General features: G+C 37.3%; 1 protein-coding gene across 2 annotated transcripts in view; it reads left to right on the top strand.

The window, feature by feature from the left end:
* The window catches only part of TLL1 (tolloid like 1), a 139,881-nt gene that overhangs the window by 112,831 nt on the left and 6,308 nt on the right, over positions 1 to 20,742 (top strand). For both annotated transcript variants that reach the window (XM_056355300.1, XM_056355310.1), the window contains 5 exons: positions 699 to 859; positions 3,753 to 3,933; positions 10,575 to 10,700; positions 12,065 to 12,192; positions 16,726 to 16,939. In XM_056355300.1, the coding sequence (XP_056211275.1) occupies positions 699 to 859; positions 3,753 to 3,933; positions 10,575 to 10,700; positions 12,065 to 12,192; positions 16,726 to 16,939 (810 nt within the window). The remainder of the gene's footprint in view (positions 1 to 698; positions 860 to 3,752; positions 3,934 to 10,574; positions 10,701 to 12,064; positions 12,193 to 16,725; positions 16,940 to 20,742) is intronic.

Raw genomic sequence — 20,742 nt, 5'->3', positions numbered from 1 at the left:
TCCTTTAAAAAAAATAAATAAATTTCCACAGGTGGAAAAGATTAAAAAAGGTCCTTTGCTATCTGAACTGCATTCACAAACATAGAACAGTATTGTTCTGTTGTATGGAGGTGACTATTTGGCATATATTTGAAAAAGATAGGTATTTTCTGTTACTTGAACGTCCATATTTCAGCAAAAGTAATTGTGACTGAAGACTGCATGACTGCTATCCCAAAGTGACACTATCTAGTAGGTTATGGGATGCATATACAGCTATATAATATGAGACAGGTAGGGCTGATTCTGGGTCAATAATCAAGGAGAGAAGCTGGGGAAATGCGAAGTGCATCTTAAGCAGACTGTCTGTCAGAAGAGGGGTGGTCAAGGTCCTGGGGAGGGTGGTGAGGTCAGAGGACTTGCATGGGAAAGGCTGTGAGAGAATAACCAGAGTCTCTGGAGGGAAGGGAAAAGAATTAATATGATAACGCCTTGTGTAGTCCTGAAACTTATCTCTGTCCACAAACCTGCGAGCTGTTCAAGATAGGGCCTGTCTCTTTCTCTTTGTTTGCACCAAGCATGATAAACCAAGATTCTGATTAGTCTGCCTGGGCATTGCAGAGTATAAGTAATGAGAGGACTGAATCTTCTCAGCATACTTCTGTTTATAGTAAAGCAGTTTCAGTCAAGAAACGATGCTCTCCCTTTTAATTTTACAGCTGCTTGTGGAGGACTCCTGACAAAGCTAAATGGGACTATAACCACACCAGGGTGGCCTAAAGAGTATCCGCCGAACAAAAACTGTGTGTGGCAGGTGGTTGCCCCAACGCAATACAGAATTTCAATGAAGTTTGAATTTTTTGAGTTAGAAGGGAATGAAGTAAGTAACTGTGAACAAAGATCTGCATGATGTTACACACTGAACAGTTTTAACGATGTTCATAAATAGGTATTATCTTATGAAACCCTTGCTGACCTTCCATACGCTGACAATAACCACAGATATTCCAGTTTTCGTTTTGGGACTGTTTCTGGATTCTTTCAAAACAAACATGGAGAGAAGAGCTCTCTTTTACATATCATCTAAATGTGTATGTATTACAAGAAATTTAAAAGAAATGTTCTGTGCTGAGTCTCAGCTGACTTTTTTTTATCAACAAAGTGAAACAGAGCAAATGGCTGAGGTATATTGGAAAGAATTCAAGAGGAGAAAATATGGAGAAACCAAATCATCTTTGCAGACTGTGACTACAAAGAATACACAGAAGCTGTGGTTAGTTACAGAGCGAGGGAGCATTTAAATCACTTACAGGTCTCTCGGGGGAGAAGTATTTTAAAAGCAGCAGTAGCAGGACTAGGGCAGGGCAGAGCAGTAGCAGTCTGAGCTGGGCAGCCAGAGGCCTGGGGAACCGTCCCAGGGGCAGGAGAGGGGCAGGGCAGAGCCCGCCATGTGGTAGGGGCTGCTTCCTGGAGCTTTAAACAAAGTGGTGGGGGTTGCAGGGTTTTTTGCATGTGGATCAGTAAAACACAGGTTTCCACACCGACTTTTCAGCCTCTGTTTTGCTTCCTAGGCGCTGCTCTGCCATACCGTTGAGTTCCCCTGCCACACGCCACCTGCCATCAAGGCTATCGGGATGTTATTCACATGGCCTTAAGAACACGAATCCCAGGATATTATTTCTGACTAAACAAATTTGTAGCAACAGATTTGATGTGAGGATGGGCCGTATGTTGGGCCTGAGATCTGAAGTGGCAAAAGCTGGAGTTTAATTTATAACGAACAAACAACCCAGCTGTGGTTTCCCCAAAATATCTCAAAATTATTTGCAGAGGGAGCAATGTGAGACTTTTATTACTTTTTAAAAATAATTTGGGGTGGGTTCAAATTCCATGGAATTCAAACTTTTAATTATTTATATCTTACACTGGTGTCCTATTACCATTATTACAAGAACTGCAAAAGTTGTAATAAAAAACTTACAGATGCCAAAGGGTTAAAATTTAATTACCATTTCAACAGTCGTAGAACATTTTTCCTGCACTTTCTTGGTACTTAAGCCATATTTTCAAGGAAGACACTTGCGGTGTAATGCGGTTAAATCAGTTTTCTAATGTCACACAAGACACATAAATAAGCAGATATGAAAAATATATAGATAATGTTTTTCATAATTTAGAACTTTGGTCCTCTCATGTGCTGCAAAATCTCAGCTTTATACTGTTAAATATTAGTAGTAAGAATGATACATGTGAAAATCAGAAGAAACACCAAATATCTGGAACATTCTAATATATTTTCTGAGTGCAGACATAAAATGCTGTAATTTTTTTTGTTATAGGAACTCCATTTAGGACCAAGTTTAATATGGCTTTTCCAATATTATAATTTTAATATTTTATGTTTACATTTCACAATTTTAGTTTATTTTTTAAAAAATTACAAGTTAAATGTAATTGTATAGTATGAAGGAAGTTAGACCTATCTGAAATTACATTTCATTTCTAATCAAAAAATATACAACCATCAAAATTCACCACTGATGTTGCTGGGATTTATTAACATTGTGAGCTATATTTGAAAATTGCATACATTAATATGAATTTATCTTACAGTTACTCTAAATCAGCATGTGGCAGTAACTCGGGTTTTATGAATCTTATGTGCTTTATATTGTATAAAAGTAGTTTCACCCAAATTAGTCACTTTCCAGCTCTGCAACATATGAAAATTGTTGCAGTAACAATGAAAATTTAATCTAGGTCTAGAAGTATTCTATTATAAACAATATGAAATGTTGATAATAATTTAATAATTTGTAGGAAGAGAGAGCAGCAAAAGCCAACACACATCCTTTTCTGCAGTTCTCCTCCAGCTCCCCTGACATTTCTTGTTTGACTACAAATTGTGATTCATCAAATATAACTTGGATTTAATGGATGATCTAAGCTCTGTATGAATCCTCCTGGCCACTGTTTTCTCTTAAGCTATTAATTGCAGACAACTGGGACATTTTTGATTAAATGATTGATAGTTGAGCCTAAGAAGCTTAGAAGTTTTGAGGTGGAAGGCTTTAGGTTGGCCAAGGGATTATGCATTGAAAGTATTATCACGAGTAGTAGGTCTTGCATAAGGCTTTTTTATTACATTATTTCACTTGGTTTTTAACCTTTTAATGAAAATTACATGCATCAGCCTTCCAAATTATAGCTATGCTGCTATTAAAGATGTATGGTTTTAATAGTGCAGATTTATATATTTGTAAATAAATGAATGTCTTAAATACGTTATGATAAAAACTTACCTTTTAAGTTTCTAAGTGAAAATTACTATTTTTTAAAAAAGTCTATAAGATGCAAGCATTAGGTTTGTAGGTTCTGGGTATGTGGTTTGTAGCACAAAGATAGGTATAATTTTTAGGGTAAATATTCTTAGATTTTACGGTAATGTCACTGGAATTTTTACTTTTTAGATTAAATGGAAAGGCTACTAAGCATCTTGAAATTTAGGTACTAAACACGGATTAGTATCTATCAAAATATAGTTTTGAATGTAATGCATAGTATAGCTCTGCCTTAATCACCTTGAAATGTTCTTACACAAAATCAGTGAATGTTTGTAAGCATTTACAAATGTTTTCAGAGTCAGGGAATAGAAAAAAAAGTTATTATTAACCTATTTCCGAGCAGCATATACCAGTCAGAGTTCTTGCATTTGTAAACAACTTCATGCTTTTCTTTTGGTTAGCCCAAAATTTTTTTCTTTCTTTTCTCAGGTTTGCAAATATGATTATGTGGAGATTCGTAGTGGCCTTTCTTCTGATTCTAAACTACATGGTAAATTCTGCGGTACAGAAGTGCCTGAAGTTATCACCTCTCAGTACAACAACATGCGAATTGAGTTCAGATCTGACAACACTGTGTCAAAGAAAGGCTTCAAGGCACACTTCTTCTCAGGTATAGAAAATTACTTTGTATATCTGTGAGTGCCCCTGAGCATACACTGACCAGGTGCAGTGAATAGTATTTTGGTATGAAAATGAGTGGCCTTTTCCCTTATCATTTTCCTGGTAGCTTTGAATCTTTGAATTTGTTTTATTTACACAAGCATAAACTGCTGTCCTGTGTTAAAATACTGTTCTGAATGGTAATGTCTGTAGAAAATACATGGAACGCATATATAAATATATATATTTAGATAACAGCGGAGGCAAATAAACTTTGTGAGAAAGGGAGGAAAAAAGCAAATTTACTAAGTCTTCCTATATTTTGACTAGATTAATTTTTTTATCTCAAGTTTTGTTGCTATTTTTTCAAATCCCACTTGTAATGTGATATGAATTACATGCAGTGTACACTCGTATTTTTTTCACTCTGGTCTCTTAATAGATTGCATTAGTTATGAAATTATCACTTTGTGCTACAACATTTGTTTAACATTATGGGTACTTTCTTGCCAAACTGTGCTGCTTAATGTTTTGCAGAACAGTGTTTAAGACCTTGCTTTTGCAAAAATGTGTGTCCTTTTAGTTAGAAGTGCAATTTCACTGAGGCAGATCGGAGCGACGGAAGTTTACATCATCTGAGGACATGTATCACTGAATAAAGTTAGACATGAGTGAAGCTGAAAATGTGAGGAAATACTGGCACAACAGTGGTCTTTGCAATTACCCAATGAGACTAGACCATAATAATCTGACTGTGGCAGGATACCACCTGGTGTTAGTAGTGGCATTTTGCTTAGTGTTTTTCTTGTGTGTTTGCAGATGCACATGTACATAGGTATGTTACCTTGTGTAAAACAACACAACAAAACAGATGCATCTGCCCGTGTCCCCAGGCTGGAAGTCAGCCAAAAGCATCTGGGATTTGAATTCTGCCCCAGGCTACTTGATAGCGGTTAAAAATCTGAATCTGGAGAATTCTGATAATGCTAGCAAGAGGTATTACCAGGCCCTGTTATTAGTGTTTGTTTGCTATAATATTTTATCAAAACTGAAATGAAATATTTCATTGTTTACCTTTAATAACTGGTAACAACTATGAACAAGTAATAAGAAACAGTAGATTGTATAAGTGATGTGGTTTGGAAAGAGAGTAAAATAACTGTTAAGACAGTTTAGACTTTCAATTTTTCTCATTATGACTACTTTGATGTTTTTCTTAAGCAATTGTGAAAGATGAAAAAAAGTCTAATCTCATAGAAATCTCATAGAAACAAATTAACATGTTTACCTTCTCTAAAGCGTATTATTTTTTCTAGGCATCACATTTCTCTGATCATCTTTACATATAGTAACACTTTCTACTTTTAAATTTATATTTTACATTAGCAAGAAGCTTTCAAGGTTTACTCATTATTTGTAGTAAATATGTATATGCACACAAGAGAGCTTCCTCCTAGAAACACACCAGTAGTCATTTCGTGTAGGCCTGGTAGTGCCAGCAGGAATTGTCACGTATTTTGACTTTTTACAAGAATAAGCATTGACATGTTCCAGTTCTCAAAATGCCTTGCAAATGAAGTTCGTTATGTATTTTCAGGATCTATGCGGCTGTGCCAGGTAGGATTGGCAATGATAGCTTTGTAGTTTGTGTAAGCTTTGTAGTTCAGAAGTTGTGTTTTGTGGACATGCTGAACGTCTACACATTTATAGTCAGTTAAATTTGGGTTTTCTTCAAAGTGATAGCTGATTTTCAAAGGTGTATTTATCTATCTATCTATCTATTTATTTATTTATTTATTGGATTGTTTAAATGATCTATTAATATTATGAGTGGGATCCAGGAAGAAATCAGGCCAATGCAGTATGTTGGGGAAAGACCGGACTATAATTCATGGAGTTCAAAGCATTAGGTTGGAATCCTTCAGAACCATTTTTTTCCTTGCCTTTTTCAGTTCTGAATTAAATGTTCTTCCCTTTTCTCCTGAGTTGAAAACATTTTTTTCCTGGTAATTTAAAAAATATGTTTTAAATGATGCCATTGATCACTAGCATAAATTCATTAGCCCAGGATAAGTCTGAACTATGTATGTTTTTTTAATGAATAGAAATGTGTGGTGTGTCCTGGATATACTATATATCTAATCCCCTTCAAAGAAAGGTAGTTTGATATAAAATAGTCTTTGAATTGGTAAATATATACATTTGCTGAATGTTTCATAATGCATTTCTGCCATAATCTCTTATTTCATGTAAATTCAGATACTTCATATTTTATTTTTATTCTTTCTCAATTCTCTTCTAGTTGTTAAAATTTCTAGCAGATTCTGTTCTATTCTGTCTGGCTTTCCCCTTTTGATTTTTAATTCCCCTATTTCCTGATTAAAACGGAAAATTTGTAATGCTTGAGACAAATCAAACTTCTGAATTTAAATGATGTAAAAAGCGGTGGTCATCTCTGAATAATTCATCAGACAGAACTCTCATGGCTGTCAGGAACACTCTTACCCCTGAATTCCTTAATATGGACATAATATGCTATTGGTCTGTCGATGAGACTTCAAGTATTTTGACTTTTGGGAGTTGATAGTTGATCAGTGTTCAGCTGACGAAGCGGGGTTTTTTGCCTATTTATACACTTGTGTCCAGAATACAATACTTCTAGAATTATAGCTGTGGAGAAATACTTAATGCTAGTGTCTAAGATACTTGTTGGAAGGCATTGAACAGTTTTATTAATTAAATCACAATGGAAATATGTGTAAGCATTTGGTTGTAAAGACATCATGAAAAAGTCAGTAATGAGTAAAACACTGCATCTTGCAGTCTGTTCACCAGTAAAGGGTATAGGAAATGCTCAGCAACAGAGACAGGTGGATAAATCAGATTAGTCTGAAGATTAGGAACTGTGATGTGTGCCTAAAGCACAGCCAAAGAACTTTTTTATTTTTTTCCCCTCTTCAACTTTTTTGGTGGTGAATTCTGCAGCCATGGCTACAGTTGAGAAAGCATGGCCCAGCTCCAGCTGAGATGACAGCCGTTTTTGGGTGCTTGGAACCCACTGTGATAAACTGTGAAAGCAAACAGTGACATAGGGCAACAGATGACCTGCATTAGGAAGGTATTTATGTTGATATAAGACAAGATGTAATTACATTTTTGGCTGTAAAATGGTGTTAATAGCCAGACAGGTGCTACTGGAAAGTGAGAAAAACTTTTTTTCAACATGCTGTAAAATTTACATTTGATAGGAGAGTTCTGAAGAAAGCTGAGTTAGGAAAGGCCGTTGCAGGGATCTAGCTAATCTCCAGAGACACTCTTGTATATTTATAATCAAGTTTCTTGGATAAAGAGAAGAAACTAGGGAGTCATGAGACACTATTTTTTACAAAACTTCTAATATAACTGTTGGAATTGGGTATTAGGCTTCTAAACTGAAAGCTTCCAGTAACGGTTTTCATTCTTTCTCCCTCTCTCTTCTGTCCTCCTCTCTCTTTCCTGCTCTTGTTAAGACAGTGACCTATTGTCTGCTGGGCCCATAAGACTAGCGAAGTGTAAAATAACTCCATGAATTAACTCTAGAAGAGAAAAAAAAAAACCCAATAATTTTTTTTTTTTAATTCTGTGATGTTTCAGGGAAGATAGCCTAATGATTTCTTTAAAACAGTCTTTGTGTAGTAGTATGATTAATACCCAGTGATAATATGTTACCAAATGTCTATTTATCATAAGTTTTAGAGTTACTCCAGTGTTTTAAATAAACATGATTCTTTGCATGATCATTCAAAACATACATGGAATTTGATGTAATACAGAAATGGTGTTTGTTGGGACATTTTTTGGGGGTGATGATTCATTAAGCAGTTAAAAAGAGAAGGCTGGAGTGTTTCTAGCCTTGAGGAAATATGTTTTGGAGCACAAACTCATCTCTGGTGCCATTCTGGTACGTTTTTTTCCACAGACAAGAAAGCTGCCTGCAAAGAGAAAATTTTTGGTTTTCAATGTTGCAAGGATTTGATACAGGTCCCTTCAGGCCGAGTACGTATTATTCACAGACTGGTGGCCTCTGAGGGTCTCAGAGTTACGACCATTTGTCCTCTGAATGATTCAATCTAACATTTTATTGAGAATGGATCTTTCCCTGTTCTGAGTACTGAAATGAGAAGAGAAAGTATCCATTCAGAACTGGGAGACTCATTTCCATCTGTCAGCATAACAAATGGCTTTGTTTTTACATGGCAAAACATTCGTTCCTATAACTAATACAGACTAATTGTTTTTTTCATGAATTTTGAAACTGGGCAATCAATTTGACAGAAAGTCTGTTCTGAATTATGAAGTGTAAGGAAGGCTTGTTCAACAGTTGCATCCTTGATTAGCTATGTACAAGTAATTATTGTAGCTCCAATGTGTTCCAAAGCTTCTCCTTTCTACCTTCTGTCCGCTGTCGTATCTCTGAGGAGGTCCAACATGGGACCATGCATTGCTTATGCACTTCTGTCTTAAGAGATTATTTTACAGAAAATAAGCCTATTTAATGTTAAAATACTTTTCAGTATTTTCACACAGTTTGGTGAACAACGAAAATGGACAGGGCTTTTATTTAGAATTTATGTACCTACTCTTTACTTGAAAGCATAACTTGAATGCATTTTGAGCTTGCCTTCCATTTGTTATTTTGGTAGAAAACTGCAAACTAATGCTTAGGAGGGGAAATACTGAAGAGGTTTGTTCATGTTATATCTAATTTCTCATTTGTTACTATTCTTCACTTGCAACATGGAATTGATTTATGATAGTGCTTGCTTTTGCAAAGATGAATGGTTATGCCTTTTTTTTTTTGAAATTAAATGGATTTACTGCCTCAGTTTGGGACTTGTATTGCAAGGTGCATAAATAGTGTATTGTGGAGCTTTTACGCTTCTTACATCATCAAAATGACAACTAGTATAAGCCTTTGGATGTATGATTCTGGGAGCTACCTATATTTTTGACTGTTTCTTAACCTTCAAATCTGTTCACATTTGCTGAAAGGTTCCAAAATATTTCAGTGGAAACAGATTTGAGAACTACAAGACACAATGCAGTGGATGTTTGTGTTTGACTTGCAGAATTTGTCTATAAATGTACATTAGCATCATGTACTATGAGTAGAAGCTGATTTTTGTGGAAGGACTTGCAAGTCAATGGGTCAAGTGTTGCATACATTTTGGCAGATAAGGCTGATGTGTATGCCATTGTAATGCAAACTTCCTTTTTGTGTTACTGAATATGGGTATCAGTAAAGGCAATGAAAAAATGCATGAGCAAGTCAGCGAAAAGAGACTTAAATTATCCATAGTGGTTTGTAATCTATAGAAATTCTTACTGCGCCTACTGGAGTCTGAAACATCGCATGCTACCTTGTTTAGAGATAATGCTCACTGCTGCTTTCCAGGGTAGGTGAGGCTGAAGGGGGTGAATGCTCCGCATTCCAGCCCTGCAACAACTGGACCTCTGGGATGACAACGATTTCTTTGCTCTTTTCCTCCTCTCTTTTGCATGTGACGTTTTGTAAGAGAAAGGGTTTTTTAATATGTATGTGTTTTTATATATATATAAAAATACATATTTATATAGGCATATATTTTTATATCTCAGGATTCATATATATGTGTCTATACCTATATGTAGTTGTGTATATATGTGCGTACATACTCACATGTATGTGTACGTGTATGTGTCAGGAGCAGTCTGCCTCTTTTTAAATGGACCAACTTCACCTAAAATGACAGCAGCTGAATGACATAGAAGGGTGGCAGCTGAGGCCTTTTGCTAGAGTGACAGCCTGTTAATCTGGTTTGGCTTTTTTCCATGCAATGAATTTGTAGCTGTTTAATGCAGGTCAGATTTCCTCCCCTACTCTCTGCTTTACTTCTAACACACTAAAAGCTCTTTTGAAGGATTATATGTTAATAAACAGAACTGCATGCTGTATTGTAGATCTCCTTGAAATAACTAATGCCAATTTCTTTTGTATGTTTTTCAATGAAATATTTTTCATTTTTGTGATGTTCTATAATGTCCAGATTCCAGTAAAGCACACTGTCACTCTGCTGGGGAAAACCAAATACATTTATTTTAAAAGTTTGTGTTACATCCTTCTTATCTTACATATTTGATGTGCAGAGCTTGAAACCTTGTTTGGCCTGCATGTTCCTTTCAATGTACCACTGTTAAATTATGGAATTTGCATAAAGTTAGAACACTTCATGTGTGTTGCTCATAAATTACACTCCTGTTGTTTACTGAAATAAAGCTTTGGATGAGATATTTATGAAATTTTTCACCAGCTAGACCACTTGAAAAAGTAAGTGCTAGTTAACCATCATCTTCTTTGATTTAGCTCGATTGTTTTACTAGTGTCCCTCTCCTCTGGGAACTACCTCGCATTTTCTAGAAAGAGGAGACAGACTGTTTGTGCCATGGTGCAAGGTTGCAGGCTGAGCAATGTGCGGCTAGGACTAAGTTACCATAAAACTGCCATGCTAAGAAGAGTGACTGTGCCTTAGCTTATCCTTTTCTGGACTCAAACACTGTGCTAAACCTTCTTTTTTGGTAACAAGGACTACTGCTAATATTGATGCTCACTTGACCTTGTTGTGTGTTTCTTAGACAAGGACGAGTGTTCGAAGGACAATGGTGGCTGCCAACACGAGTGTATCAACACGGTAGGAAGCTATGTTTGCCAGTGCAGAAATGGATTTGTGCTGCACGAAAACAAACATGACTGCAAGGAGGGTAAGTAGTAAGCTATTTGAATGGTCAGTTATAAAACTGTCTTACAGAAACTCTCTGCAGCTCTCTGGCCAAAGAAAAGAAAGGGAAGGAAAAGATCTTGCTAATGGGGGCTTAGGCTTTTGGTCTTAAACGCTTCCCCAGCCCCCCTTTCCTATCCCCTCCATCCCCAGCATCCACAGGCATGCAGTTTGGAAACTTGGGATCATTGGCAGGGAGTGCTACTTCTAATAGTTCTGTGAGGTGTAGAACATTTAAAGCTGTGATAGCGTATTTACCTAATCATGTATTAAACACAGGGATAGAGTTTTTGGAGAGAAACCTGGTAAAGTTGTCATTTGCTCCTGTCAGTGGCAGTTAGTTTCCTTGCAGTCAGGTTGAAACTGTATCTGCCCTTTCTGGGTTTATTTTAGGGGACATATTCAGACAATCTAAATTCCAGTCAAGTCCCTATGCATCATCATTCCTCCTATTTGCTGTCTCAAGGTGTGGCTGCCTCCAAGAAAACAGTAGACTTTGGAGCTTAAGTAGAATTTAGATTATCTGCAAATGAACCTCAGGCCTGCAATATTATGTGAGCTACAAGGCTGTATTCTAGCATGGATTTAATTTGTGAATAAAGATGTGCCCTTTGTGAAGCATTTGCATTTTCACTGTTGTTGGAATGATTCTTGTGTACTCTAAAAGATTCTTGTTGAATAATTCTGTGGTATTTGTAAAGCAATTTGAGATTGTCAAAAAAACTAAATACAAAACCGAAACTAGTTTCTTTCTTGACTTGTTTAAGTTTTAGTTCTTCGTATTTATTTACGGAGGTGCACTACTAGTAATTCAGTTACAATGTGAATGACTAAGCTGTCCTTGGTACATACTCACAGTTTAGTTTTAGCTGTTCTCTAGTTGTATATATGTCCTTAGAAATTGTGGCTTAGAAATCAAAATGATTGCTCTGTAGCTGCATTATGAAAATTAGGAGAAGAAAGAAAAAGAAATAGTTCAAGAAATACTATTTGGAGTAGCAAGATTTCTAATATGGATTTTCATACTTACTTGTATGTAGAAGGGAATAGCAAAATATCTGATTAAATTTTAATATTTATTTATATTCCTTTATAATATTAGAAAAAGCCACCATTGTAATCGGCAGTGTATGTTTCACAACAATCAGTAAACAAGCGTACCGGGTTAATTGCCATAAAGAGTGTGCCAAAGGGGAAGAACATGATGGTGCACACACTGAAGAGCGTGTTTGGCTGCCTTCCTAAGGGGTCCTTTCCCTTCAGCGGGTCCCCTGACAAAAAAAGAGCTTTTCTGTTACCTCTGAATGCAGACCCCCAGACTAACTGATGCTATCACTGTTGGCACAGCTGAGTGTGAACAGAAGATCCACAGTCCCAACGGCATCATCACAAGTCCCAACTGGCCCGACAAGTATCCCAGCAGAAAGGAGTGCACGTGGGAAATCAGTGCCACCCCAGGGCAGAGGGTCAAACTGGTGAGTTTCTGCCTGCTCATCCTTTTTCTCTTCTGTTCAACCCAGTCTGCTTCTCAAATGGCTACTCAATGATACAGAACTGTTACTAAACTTTACTCTCCATTTGCTGCCCAGAAGTGAACTGTTTTAAAAACCTGCTGACTCCTGACCATTCCTGGCCTGCTAGGGCTGCTCAGTATCACACAGCTGTGAATTTAAGTTTATGGTGATTGTAAATACTCTGGACAGCAAAAGGCAGTAGGAATACTTTTCTCCTGTCAGATTTTACTATATCATTGTTGCAATTCATAAAATGTGCACAAAGTTTTGACAAATATGGCAAAGGCCATTTATGCGAACTCCAATATATAGAATAAGCAAAATCAGAAGTTATGAACAGTACAGTCCTCTGAACACACCTTTTGTGCTTCTGTTCTGTACTTTTTGGGGAGGAAGAGAATATACAAAACCCAAAAATCTGGACTTATTTAAAAGTGGCTCCAAATTTTAACATATGTAGAAGAGCAGCCTAAGTAGACCTAAGTGACTTTTGTGTCCAGTTGGCTGAGGACAGTGCTGGTGGCTGAAGACAGGCTAGCACAGCTTAGAGAGCTTTGGAGATCTGTTGAGGTTACGTAGCCTCTGCACCATGCGGGAGGCACAGACCTGATCAGGGCGCTTTTCTGCTTTGAGCTCCTCCCCAGCGTTCCTTCAGCCAGAGTACTCTGCACAGCCACAACAAAAGCTGGCCTTAACATATTTTAAAATCTGATAAACTTATTCAACAAACGTTTTGGAGAAAATAAACTTCTGAAGAGAGATATCTCTGCTTCAGAGAGGTGGAAGCAATAGCCAATACTGATGCAGGGATGAAAGTGATATTGTCATCTCGTAACTGCTGACCTTAGCCAAAACCAAAACCCCGGTTACTGGTGCTGGTGCAGGATCGTGTATTGGTCCCTGTTCACCAGAAGTAAAATGGTTAAACTGCTCTGGGTGGTGTGTGGGAAAATGAGTGGTGTGCACGCTCTGTCCATTCAAAGGGTGAAAAACAGGTTTTTGGTCCAGGCAGCCTTCCTACTGCCACTTCTGAGCAAGTGTTCAGCCTGGCTGAGTAAACCAAAGCCAGCCAGGCATGGGCATGTCACTGTGAAAGCTTTTTTCAGTACTTTGGCAAAATTTCAGCATTCAGATTTCTTCAGTGAAATATCACATGGTCTGTTTTAAAAGAAAAGGTTTTTTAATTGGCTTTTGCCAGTGAAATTGGAAAAATCAGACAGAATTTTACTAGATAGAATTTTCAAAAATACCTCCATGATTTAGAGTCTGAAATGCACTTCTCTGTGCAAGCCAGTAGGGTCAATCTACTAAATTCTGTGTGTATATCTTTAAGGTCTGTCTAGTACAGCAAGATGACATATCAATACCATACTTCCACTGTACATAAATATTTTTCCGTGGACTTCTACACTGTATTTAAGTTCACTCCTCACAATTTACTTAGTCAAATTGGACAAAGAAAGAATTGGTTTCTTCATGGTAACAAACCACATGAATTATGAGACTGTGCTTTGTTTTTTGAGGGGTGTGTATAGAGAAACTAATCTTTTGTTGTGATTGCTCTCACTCTGATAATTGTTGAAAAGCCTTTTCCTGAGAAGGCTAAAGTTAAGCATTTGGTGTTACTAAGAAGCCTATGAAAAAAATGGGTATGCACTTCAGAATTTTTAAATGAAATGTGTGGATAAAGATGACTTTGGAAATGCATGTAGCAGAAAGAGCGATTTTCATGAGCTAATCAGCCAGATGTTTGCGAGACAAGACTGAAGCGTCCCATTCAGGCAGCTATCCATAAGTGCCAGCAACGTATCTGCTCCGTTGGACGTTATAGATAGAAAGGGCTGGACATTCAGAAGCTATATGTAACATTTCTAAATACTGTCCCCACTAATGAGTCAGTCAAAATTGGGATTGTAGTCATGGTGGGGGAGGTATTCAAAAGTATTTGTCCCAGGAAGATGGAGTGTGATTTAATTAGACTACCACCTTTATTAAATTATCTGTGAGCTCTGTTGGCAGCAACTATTAGTTACGTTCAACTTCACACAAAGTTTGTGTCAGCTCTCCTCTTTCAAGCCTGCTCTTAGTCCAGGGCTGGGAACTGACCATTTTCTTTTTTTAATTGAGATCTTCTGTGGGTGTTTTGAAATATCAGGCATTTTGAGCTTTTGAAAGAATTCATATTAAGATCTACTTTTCATTTAAAAAAAAAATTCATTTGATTCTCTTTATAATTGCGAGAATCACAACAGATTTAGAACTTTCTCTGTTTTTCCTTGTGGGACCCAATATATCATGTACTGTCCCTCTGGAGGCTTAGGACTCCCAGTGATAAGTCTAATGTTAAAAATAATAGGTGTATCTTACAGTTCATGATGAGAAGTGCTTCCTAGAGAGTGATTTTTTTGTTTGTTTGGTTGGTTTTTTTGTTGTACTTTTGAGAAGGGGACAAAACTGATACAATTTTCCTCTAAAAGAGAACTAAGTTATGCAGGCTGCTCTTGGATCATATCTATTTCTCCTGTTGATTCCAAGTTGGCTTGAATCAATTCTATATTTAACTAACTCCATTACAGTTAGTCTCTCATCTTTCTGTTTTTTGGGGTGTTTTTGGTTTTGTTTTTGGGGTTTTTTTGTTTGTTTGTTTGTTTTTTAATCCATCAGATTTTACTTGGGTATAAATGACAGCACATACTTGGCACCATAGAAGTAGAATGGCTGACTACAATTCAAGAGCAGCAGCAGGGACAGCTGTACAGCTGGTTTTAGTGCCTCTGCAGATTCAGTCCCTTAATATAAACCCCCAAACTTTCCTGTGAGATGAACCTATGTCCACTGCATCATGCAACTCTTCACTTTTCACAGAACAAAACTGTTATTCTGAATATTCTGGTTCTTTGGGCAGACAACTTTGTGTTAGCTCTTTATATTTCCTTTAGGTCAGCTGTTAATATAAATTACCATCACATTTCCCAATGGCTGGATTACAAGGGATTCAGTAGGTCAGATTTCCTTTGGTGTACCAGACAGAATGCATAACGATGATATTTGCTCAGTATTTCAGAGTTCAGTTTTATTCTTTCTAATTATTGCTTCTTAATTCTTTAGTGGGGTGGGGTTTTTCATAAGCAGTCAGCTATATGACTGCTCATGGGAGCATTTGTAATTACTGTTTTTGTGCTGTTTTGTTGAACAAAACAGATTTTGAATTTCACCTTAACTTGTAGGTTATTCCTGAAAATTCATGAAGATGTGTATGTTTGTTGCCTTCTCAGTGTTTCCATGAGAGGAAATTACCATATATCAGGCTTTATGTTCCTTGTTGAAAGATTGCCCTGGTAAAAAAATCTTATCTGAAATCTCTTAGATGTCCCCCTGAAATAAATGTGTTGATACCAGTCCAGTCTTGGCGGACACTCATCCACATTTGAAAAGCAAGTATTAGTTGTATGTGTTTTCTGTTTCTCTAGGGTATGGCATACAACTTTTGGACATGTCTTTGGTTGGATACTGAGCTTGAGAAATCTAAATTGCAAAAGTTTTAAAAAGTAAGTTGACCAGGCTCTGCACTTGCAATTTAGAATTTTTAGTAGGCCCAAACTTGTCCTTAAAAGCTGCCATGAGCATTAAGAGTGACTGAGAATCCGTAGGAGCTCAGAAACCAAGATAAATGCTTTGAAGTGTAGAATAAACATCACAGTTTTGAAATCATAGAATCATTTAGGTTGGAAAAGACCTTTGAGATCATCAAGTCCAACTGTTAACGCACTACTGCCAAGTTCAACACTAAACCATGTCCCTAAGCACCGCATCTACAAGTTTTTTTAACAACTCCAGGGATGGTGATTCCACCACCTCCCTGGGAAGCCTGAAGTAGAGTTTGTGAGCCCTAGTGTGTGTTCAGACTATGGCAGCAATTTGAATTTTCTTGGGAAAGCATATTGTTAGTGTTGTAATAATAAAAAATAGATAATAGATTAGATAGATTAGAAAATACAAGTTTCATGCACAACCGTTTATGTGGAATGGTCGTTCTAAAGGCTTTAGTTGCAGTGTGAGGTAAGTTTAAAAAAAGGGGGGGAGTGCATTATGTTTTACAGATATTTTAGTCAATCCTCAACTATCTGAGGAACCAATAATTTCCTGCTTTTTGCTGTTTCGAATCTTCTGTGAAATTTGGAATAATCCTGCAAACAGAAAGGCCATCATATTCTAGATTTAATATTCTTTTATGGATATTCATTAGCTATAAAGATTCTAATGCCTTTCTATGTGAAGGATGATGCTGTCTTGAAGTTCACTGTCTTAATTGTTTCTCCGCTTTCTCAGAATCTGTATGTTACTCAAAGCTACGGGCTTGTAGGGGCAGTGATGTTCAATCTGTCAACTGCATCTACTTTGTTTTGTGAAAAATGCTAACAGTACATATGTATCACGTAAGTACAGTAAACACAGTACTACATTGAGTCATTTTGCCTTTTTCCCCCCCCCCAGACCTTCAATGAATTTGAGATAGAACAACATCAAGAATGTGCTTATGACCACTTGGAAGTGTTTGATGGTGAAAGTGAAAAATCACCAATTCTGGGACGCTTATGTGGCAATAAGATACCAGATCCTCTTATTGCTACTGGAAACAAAATGTTTCTCCGCTTTATTTCTGATGCATCAGTTCAAAGAAAAGGCTTCCAAGCAACGCATTCTACAGGTCAGAAAATCGGGATGTGCTTTACTAGTAACTTCTCCTTTGTCTTTAGTGGAAGATACTCAGGCATTTCTTTTCTAGGAATGGCATGAGTTAACAGATAAGATAATGTTACAACTAAATCTAATGAGACCTTAAGAACAGTAAGTCTGAGGTTGCAGAAAGTATTCTCTAATATTTTCTTTCTCCTTCTGTCTCTCTCTCTCTTTCTTGGGTAAGCAATTAAAAGATTTTGAAACAATCTGAGAAAAAGAAGGTACTGGCATAGACAATCGGAGATATTTCTTAGGATTCATGCCACTACTCTGTAAAAGATTCAGTAGCTTTTCTTTGTATTTGTAATGGCAATACTTCCCTGGGGCATGTGATGCCCCTCCATTACTTTCCTGTTCTAACTTAAACAAAAGTCTGGGGTTTGTGTAAACAGCTGTTAAATTCCTGTAGAGCTAAAAAGGAAAGGCAAGTCAAAGGAGAATAAGAAAAAACAATACTGAAGGCTCTCTTTTAAGACCTTAAGAATATAATATTCATGTTTACCATTTAGTTTTGTTCTTTAGCAAAATCACTGAAATTGAAAGCAGTGTTTTGCCATTGAATTAATAGATTTCCTGGGATATTTTCAGTGTGTAAGTTATTTCCCGACATTGCTTGGCTCAGAGTGGCCCCTAGTGCTGAGTTTCTGAAGTTCTAGTGCCTGCTGTAAGGCGAGGGGGCTTGGGTTTTTTTGTTTGCTTTCTTCTTCAGCTTGAAAGTCTATCTTTACTCTCCAAAGTTAATTCTTACACATTAAGTATTTGGCAATAAATATTAATGCATAAAATATTTTATAAATATCTGTACCAGTAGATAAGGTTTACTGACAGGCAGCAATTGTTAATAGAAGATTGTAATCAATGTGATTAGTCAATGTTAATACAATTTGATATTACCCAGAGTATTCATTAAGTTGATGTGTAACTCAGCTAACAAATTCTCATATATCAGGGTTAGAATTTTCTCTGTTTTCCTTCTGCTTTGTTAAGAATAATTCTAAAACTTTATTAACTTAATTTCCCTTTCAATTCAAACAGTAGGCAAGGGTATACGAACTGTACACAGCATCATCTGGGCCTCCAAAGCAACAAGTTTAGCTACCATTAGTTCAGTTACTTTTTCATATGGAAAATCTTCTTGTACAAGCATGCCATTGTTTGCCTTCCCTATCACAGTAACTCCTTCCCTTAGATGGAAAAGTAGATAGAACCGGTAATAATTACTAATTTTTAAAGTACCTCAGGTTAAATAGTTAAAGGGCAGAACTCATTAGAAACAGGTGGTATAAAAAGATAAATGTCTCATTTTCAATTTGCAGAATTGGAAGAATCACTGTGTGAAAGAAGTTCAAAAGTATACCCCATAACCTCTAAATTTGCTACACAATTGTAGCAAATTTAATTGTAAAATTGCTACACAATTAAAAAAAAATAACCAAAATTGCTAGTTGTGTTATGATTTGCTGGAATTTCCCTCATATCTGCTGTGTTTTCTGTACCTTAATTGCAAAAACTTTCTTAGTGTGCGTAATAGTGCTTTCCTGAGAAAGTCTGAAGAATAAAATCTGCCCAGTTTTTAAGGAAGTTGTAAAAATTATAAAGTTTGCCTCCTTAAGAGAGAACATGTATTTCTGTCAACTGCTGCTCACAAACTGCTCGCCAAGTGAAACGGTGCATCCCCGGCATGTGCTTTGGGGTGGGGACTGAGTGAGGAACGACTGGGATCTGCAGCTTTTCCCTGCAATCCTGAGCCAAGCACAGATGCTCTGTGGGAATTTCACCTCTGTGCTTTGGACACACATGCAAATGACTAGATCTCTAACAAGTGTGTCAACAGTGGATTGTATTTCCTTGTTTTAGTTTTTCTAGCAAATAATAATTGACGGTATGCAATGGAAGTAGGCAAGGTTGTGCTCAGTCCTTCACAGCTGTGCAGACAGACAGGGAGGGCCAAGGAAGCTACTCCCTTCACTTCTGACCCGTCGGCAGAACTCACTCAGTACAAGTGTCATCTCAAAAATGAGTTTGTTACCCAGTGTGCAAAATCAATGGAGAAGTCTAAGAACAGGAGGTATTGCCTTTAATAAAAAATTGCGCAAGTTTGGGTGCTAGGTGAGCTAGCACACCTTGGTAGTTTCCACAGTGGATTTATACATGATTAAATGAACATGAATTTGTTAATGACCAACCCTCTAACACTGACTGGATGGTGATCTGTGTAATGATTATGCAATGTTACTGGTTAGCTGTGCATGCTCTTTGAGGAGGGCTCTCTTTGTGGTACCACTTTGGTGTAGGGGTATGTGTTTTAGTATTACAGTGAAGGTAGTTTGCTGAAGGACACATTTTTGGTTATCTGTCCAACAAGTAGCAGATCAAGAGTCTTGTGTTGTCAGCTTTCAAGGTTTTGATTGTTCTTCAAAGTCACCTTGTCCTAAGCAGCAATTACTTCAGTTAATCATCCTCGATAGTTCTTTGCATGGGACATTCTGAGGCAAAATGATGTGTGCATTCTGTTTCTTCAAGAATATGTGCAGATTGTTAAACAAAACCATGTGTCCGTATAGTCTGGTTACAAAATTTGATAACGGAAGAACTTGTGTAATACAACAGCAGTGAAAGAGTAACTGGATGCTATGCCCAAAGAGGTCTGTGCTGCTGTATTCCTGGCATCTTCATGATTTAATGGCTGCTTCTTCTAGCAGATCCTGATGATGTTGATTTCCCTTCTGTGACACTTTTTGGCTTGAGATACTATCCAAGTTCCAAATTACCATTTAATATTTCAGAAAATGGGATAAAACTGTGCCAGCAGAGGCAATGAAGTTTAAAAAAAAAAAAAAAGTTTGGATCAAAAGGCTTCCCTGGGTGGAACAAAACTTATAAAATGTTTTTTTTTTAAAGTGCAACATAGTTTTAGAAAGAGATTCTGTTACATTTTCCCTTCTCAGAAAAGGCATAACCCATCCAGAAGGAATTTGTAACAATGTTCCTGAGAACATTAAACGTCATTGCTCAGGAAGTGATTTGGTTGCCCTTACACAGGCATCTAGTCCCCTTTCTGATGGCCTCGTTTATGGTGCCTGGCCTCCAGCCACTGTTGCAGGAGGTTGCAGGTCTGCTGTGGGTCCTGTTCCTATCTGTCAACCCTGGGAGGATGTCTGAAAAATTTGAACGTCTCAGATGTCGCTCAGTTCCAGATCCTGTGTTGCTTCCAAAATGACTGCAATAATTCAGTTTGGCAATGCTGAATCAAATTTATAATCTTCTTTCCCTAGTTCGGATAGCGTGGGTTTAAGCTTTTTCCATCTGTCCAGCTTGTTAAACAGCCAAGAGACAGTGGCTTGATTTGGTCTTCAGTTTGTAAGAAGCCTAAATGCCCCTAGAAATGTGAGGAAACAAGAGAGGGGTTTTGTTCTTTAGCTGATCTATAAACGTGTCCAAAAGCTGTCAGATCAACAGCATTTTATAACTTGGGCATATGTCTTTACAGTTAGGTGTGTACGTCACACCTACAACGGAGCAGCTACACGTGCGCAGTGGAAAGCAGGCTGGGTGGTCAGCGGTGCGAGTGCTGGTGTCACTGCTCGGCAGTGGTGCTGTGCGGCACTGCTCCCTTCCCTGCACCCAGCACAGCATGGCCCACGTCGCCTGACGCAGCGCTGCGTCGTGCAGGCTGGAGATGGACTTTTGACACTACAGCTTATACCTTAACGAATTGAAAATTTGACTTGTAATTCCTAAAAATCAATACTTTATCCTAAAATATAAGGA

The sequence above is a fragment of the Falco biarmicus genome, chromosome 1, assembly GCF_023638135.1.
Source record: "Falco biarmicus isolate bFalBia1 chromosome 1, bFalBia1.pri, whole genome shotgun sequence".
NCBI lineage: Eukaryota > Metazoa > Chordata > Aves > Falconiformes > Falconidae > Falco > Falco biarmicus.
Note: the sequence above shows the minus strand (reverse complement) of the source record. Positions and strands in the feature narration are given on the sequence as shown.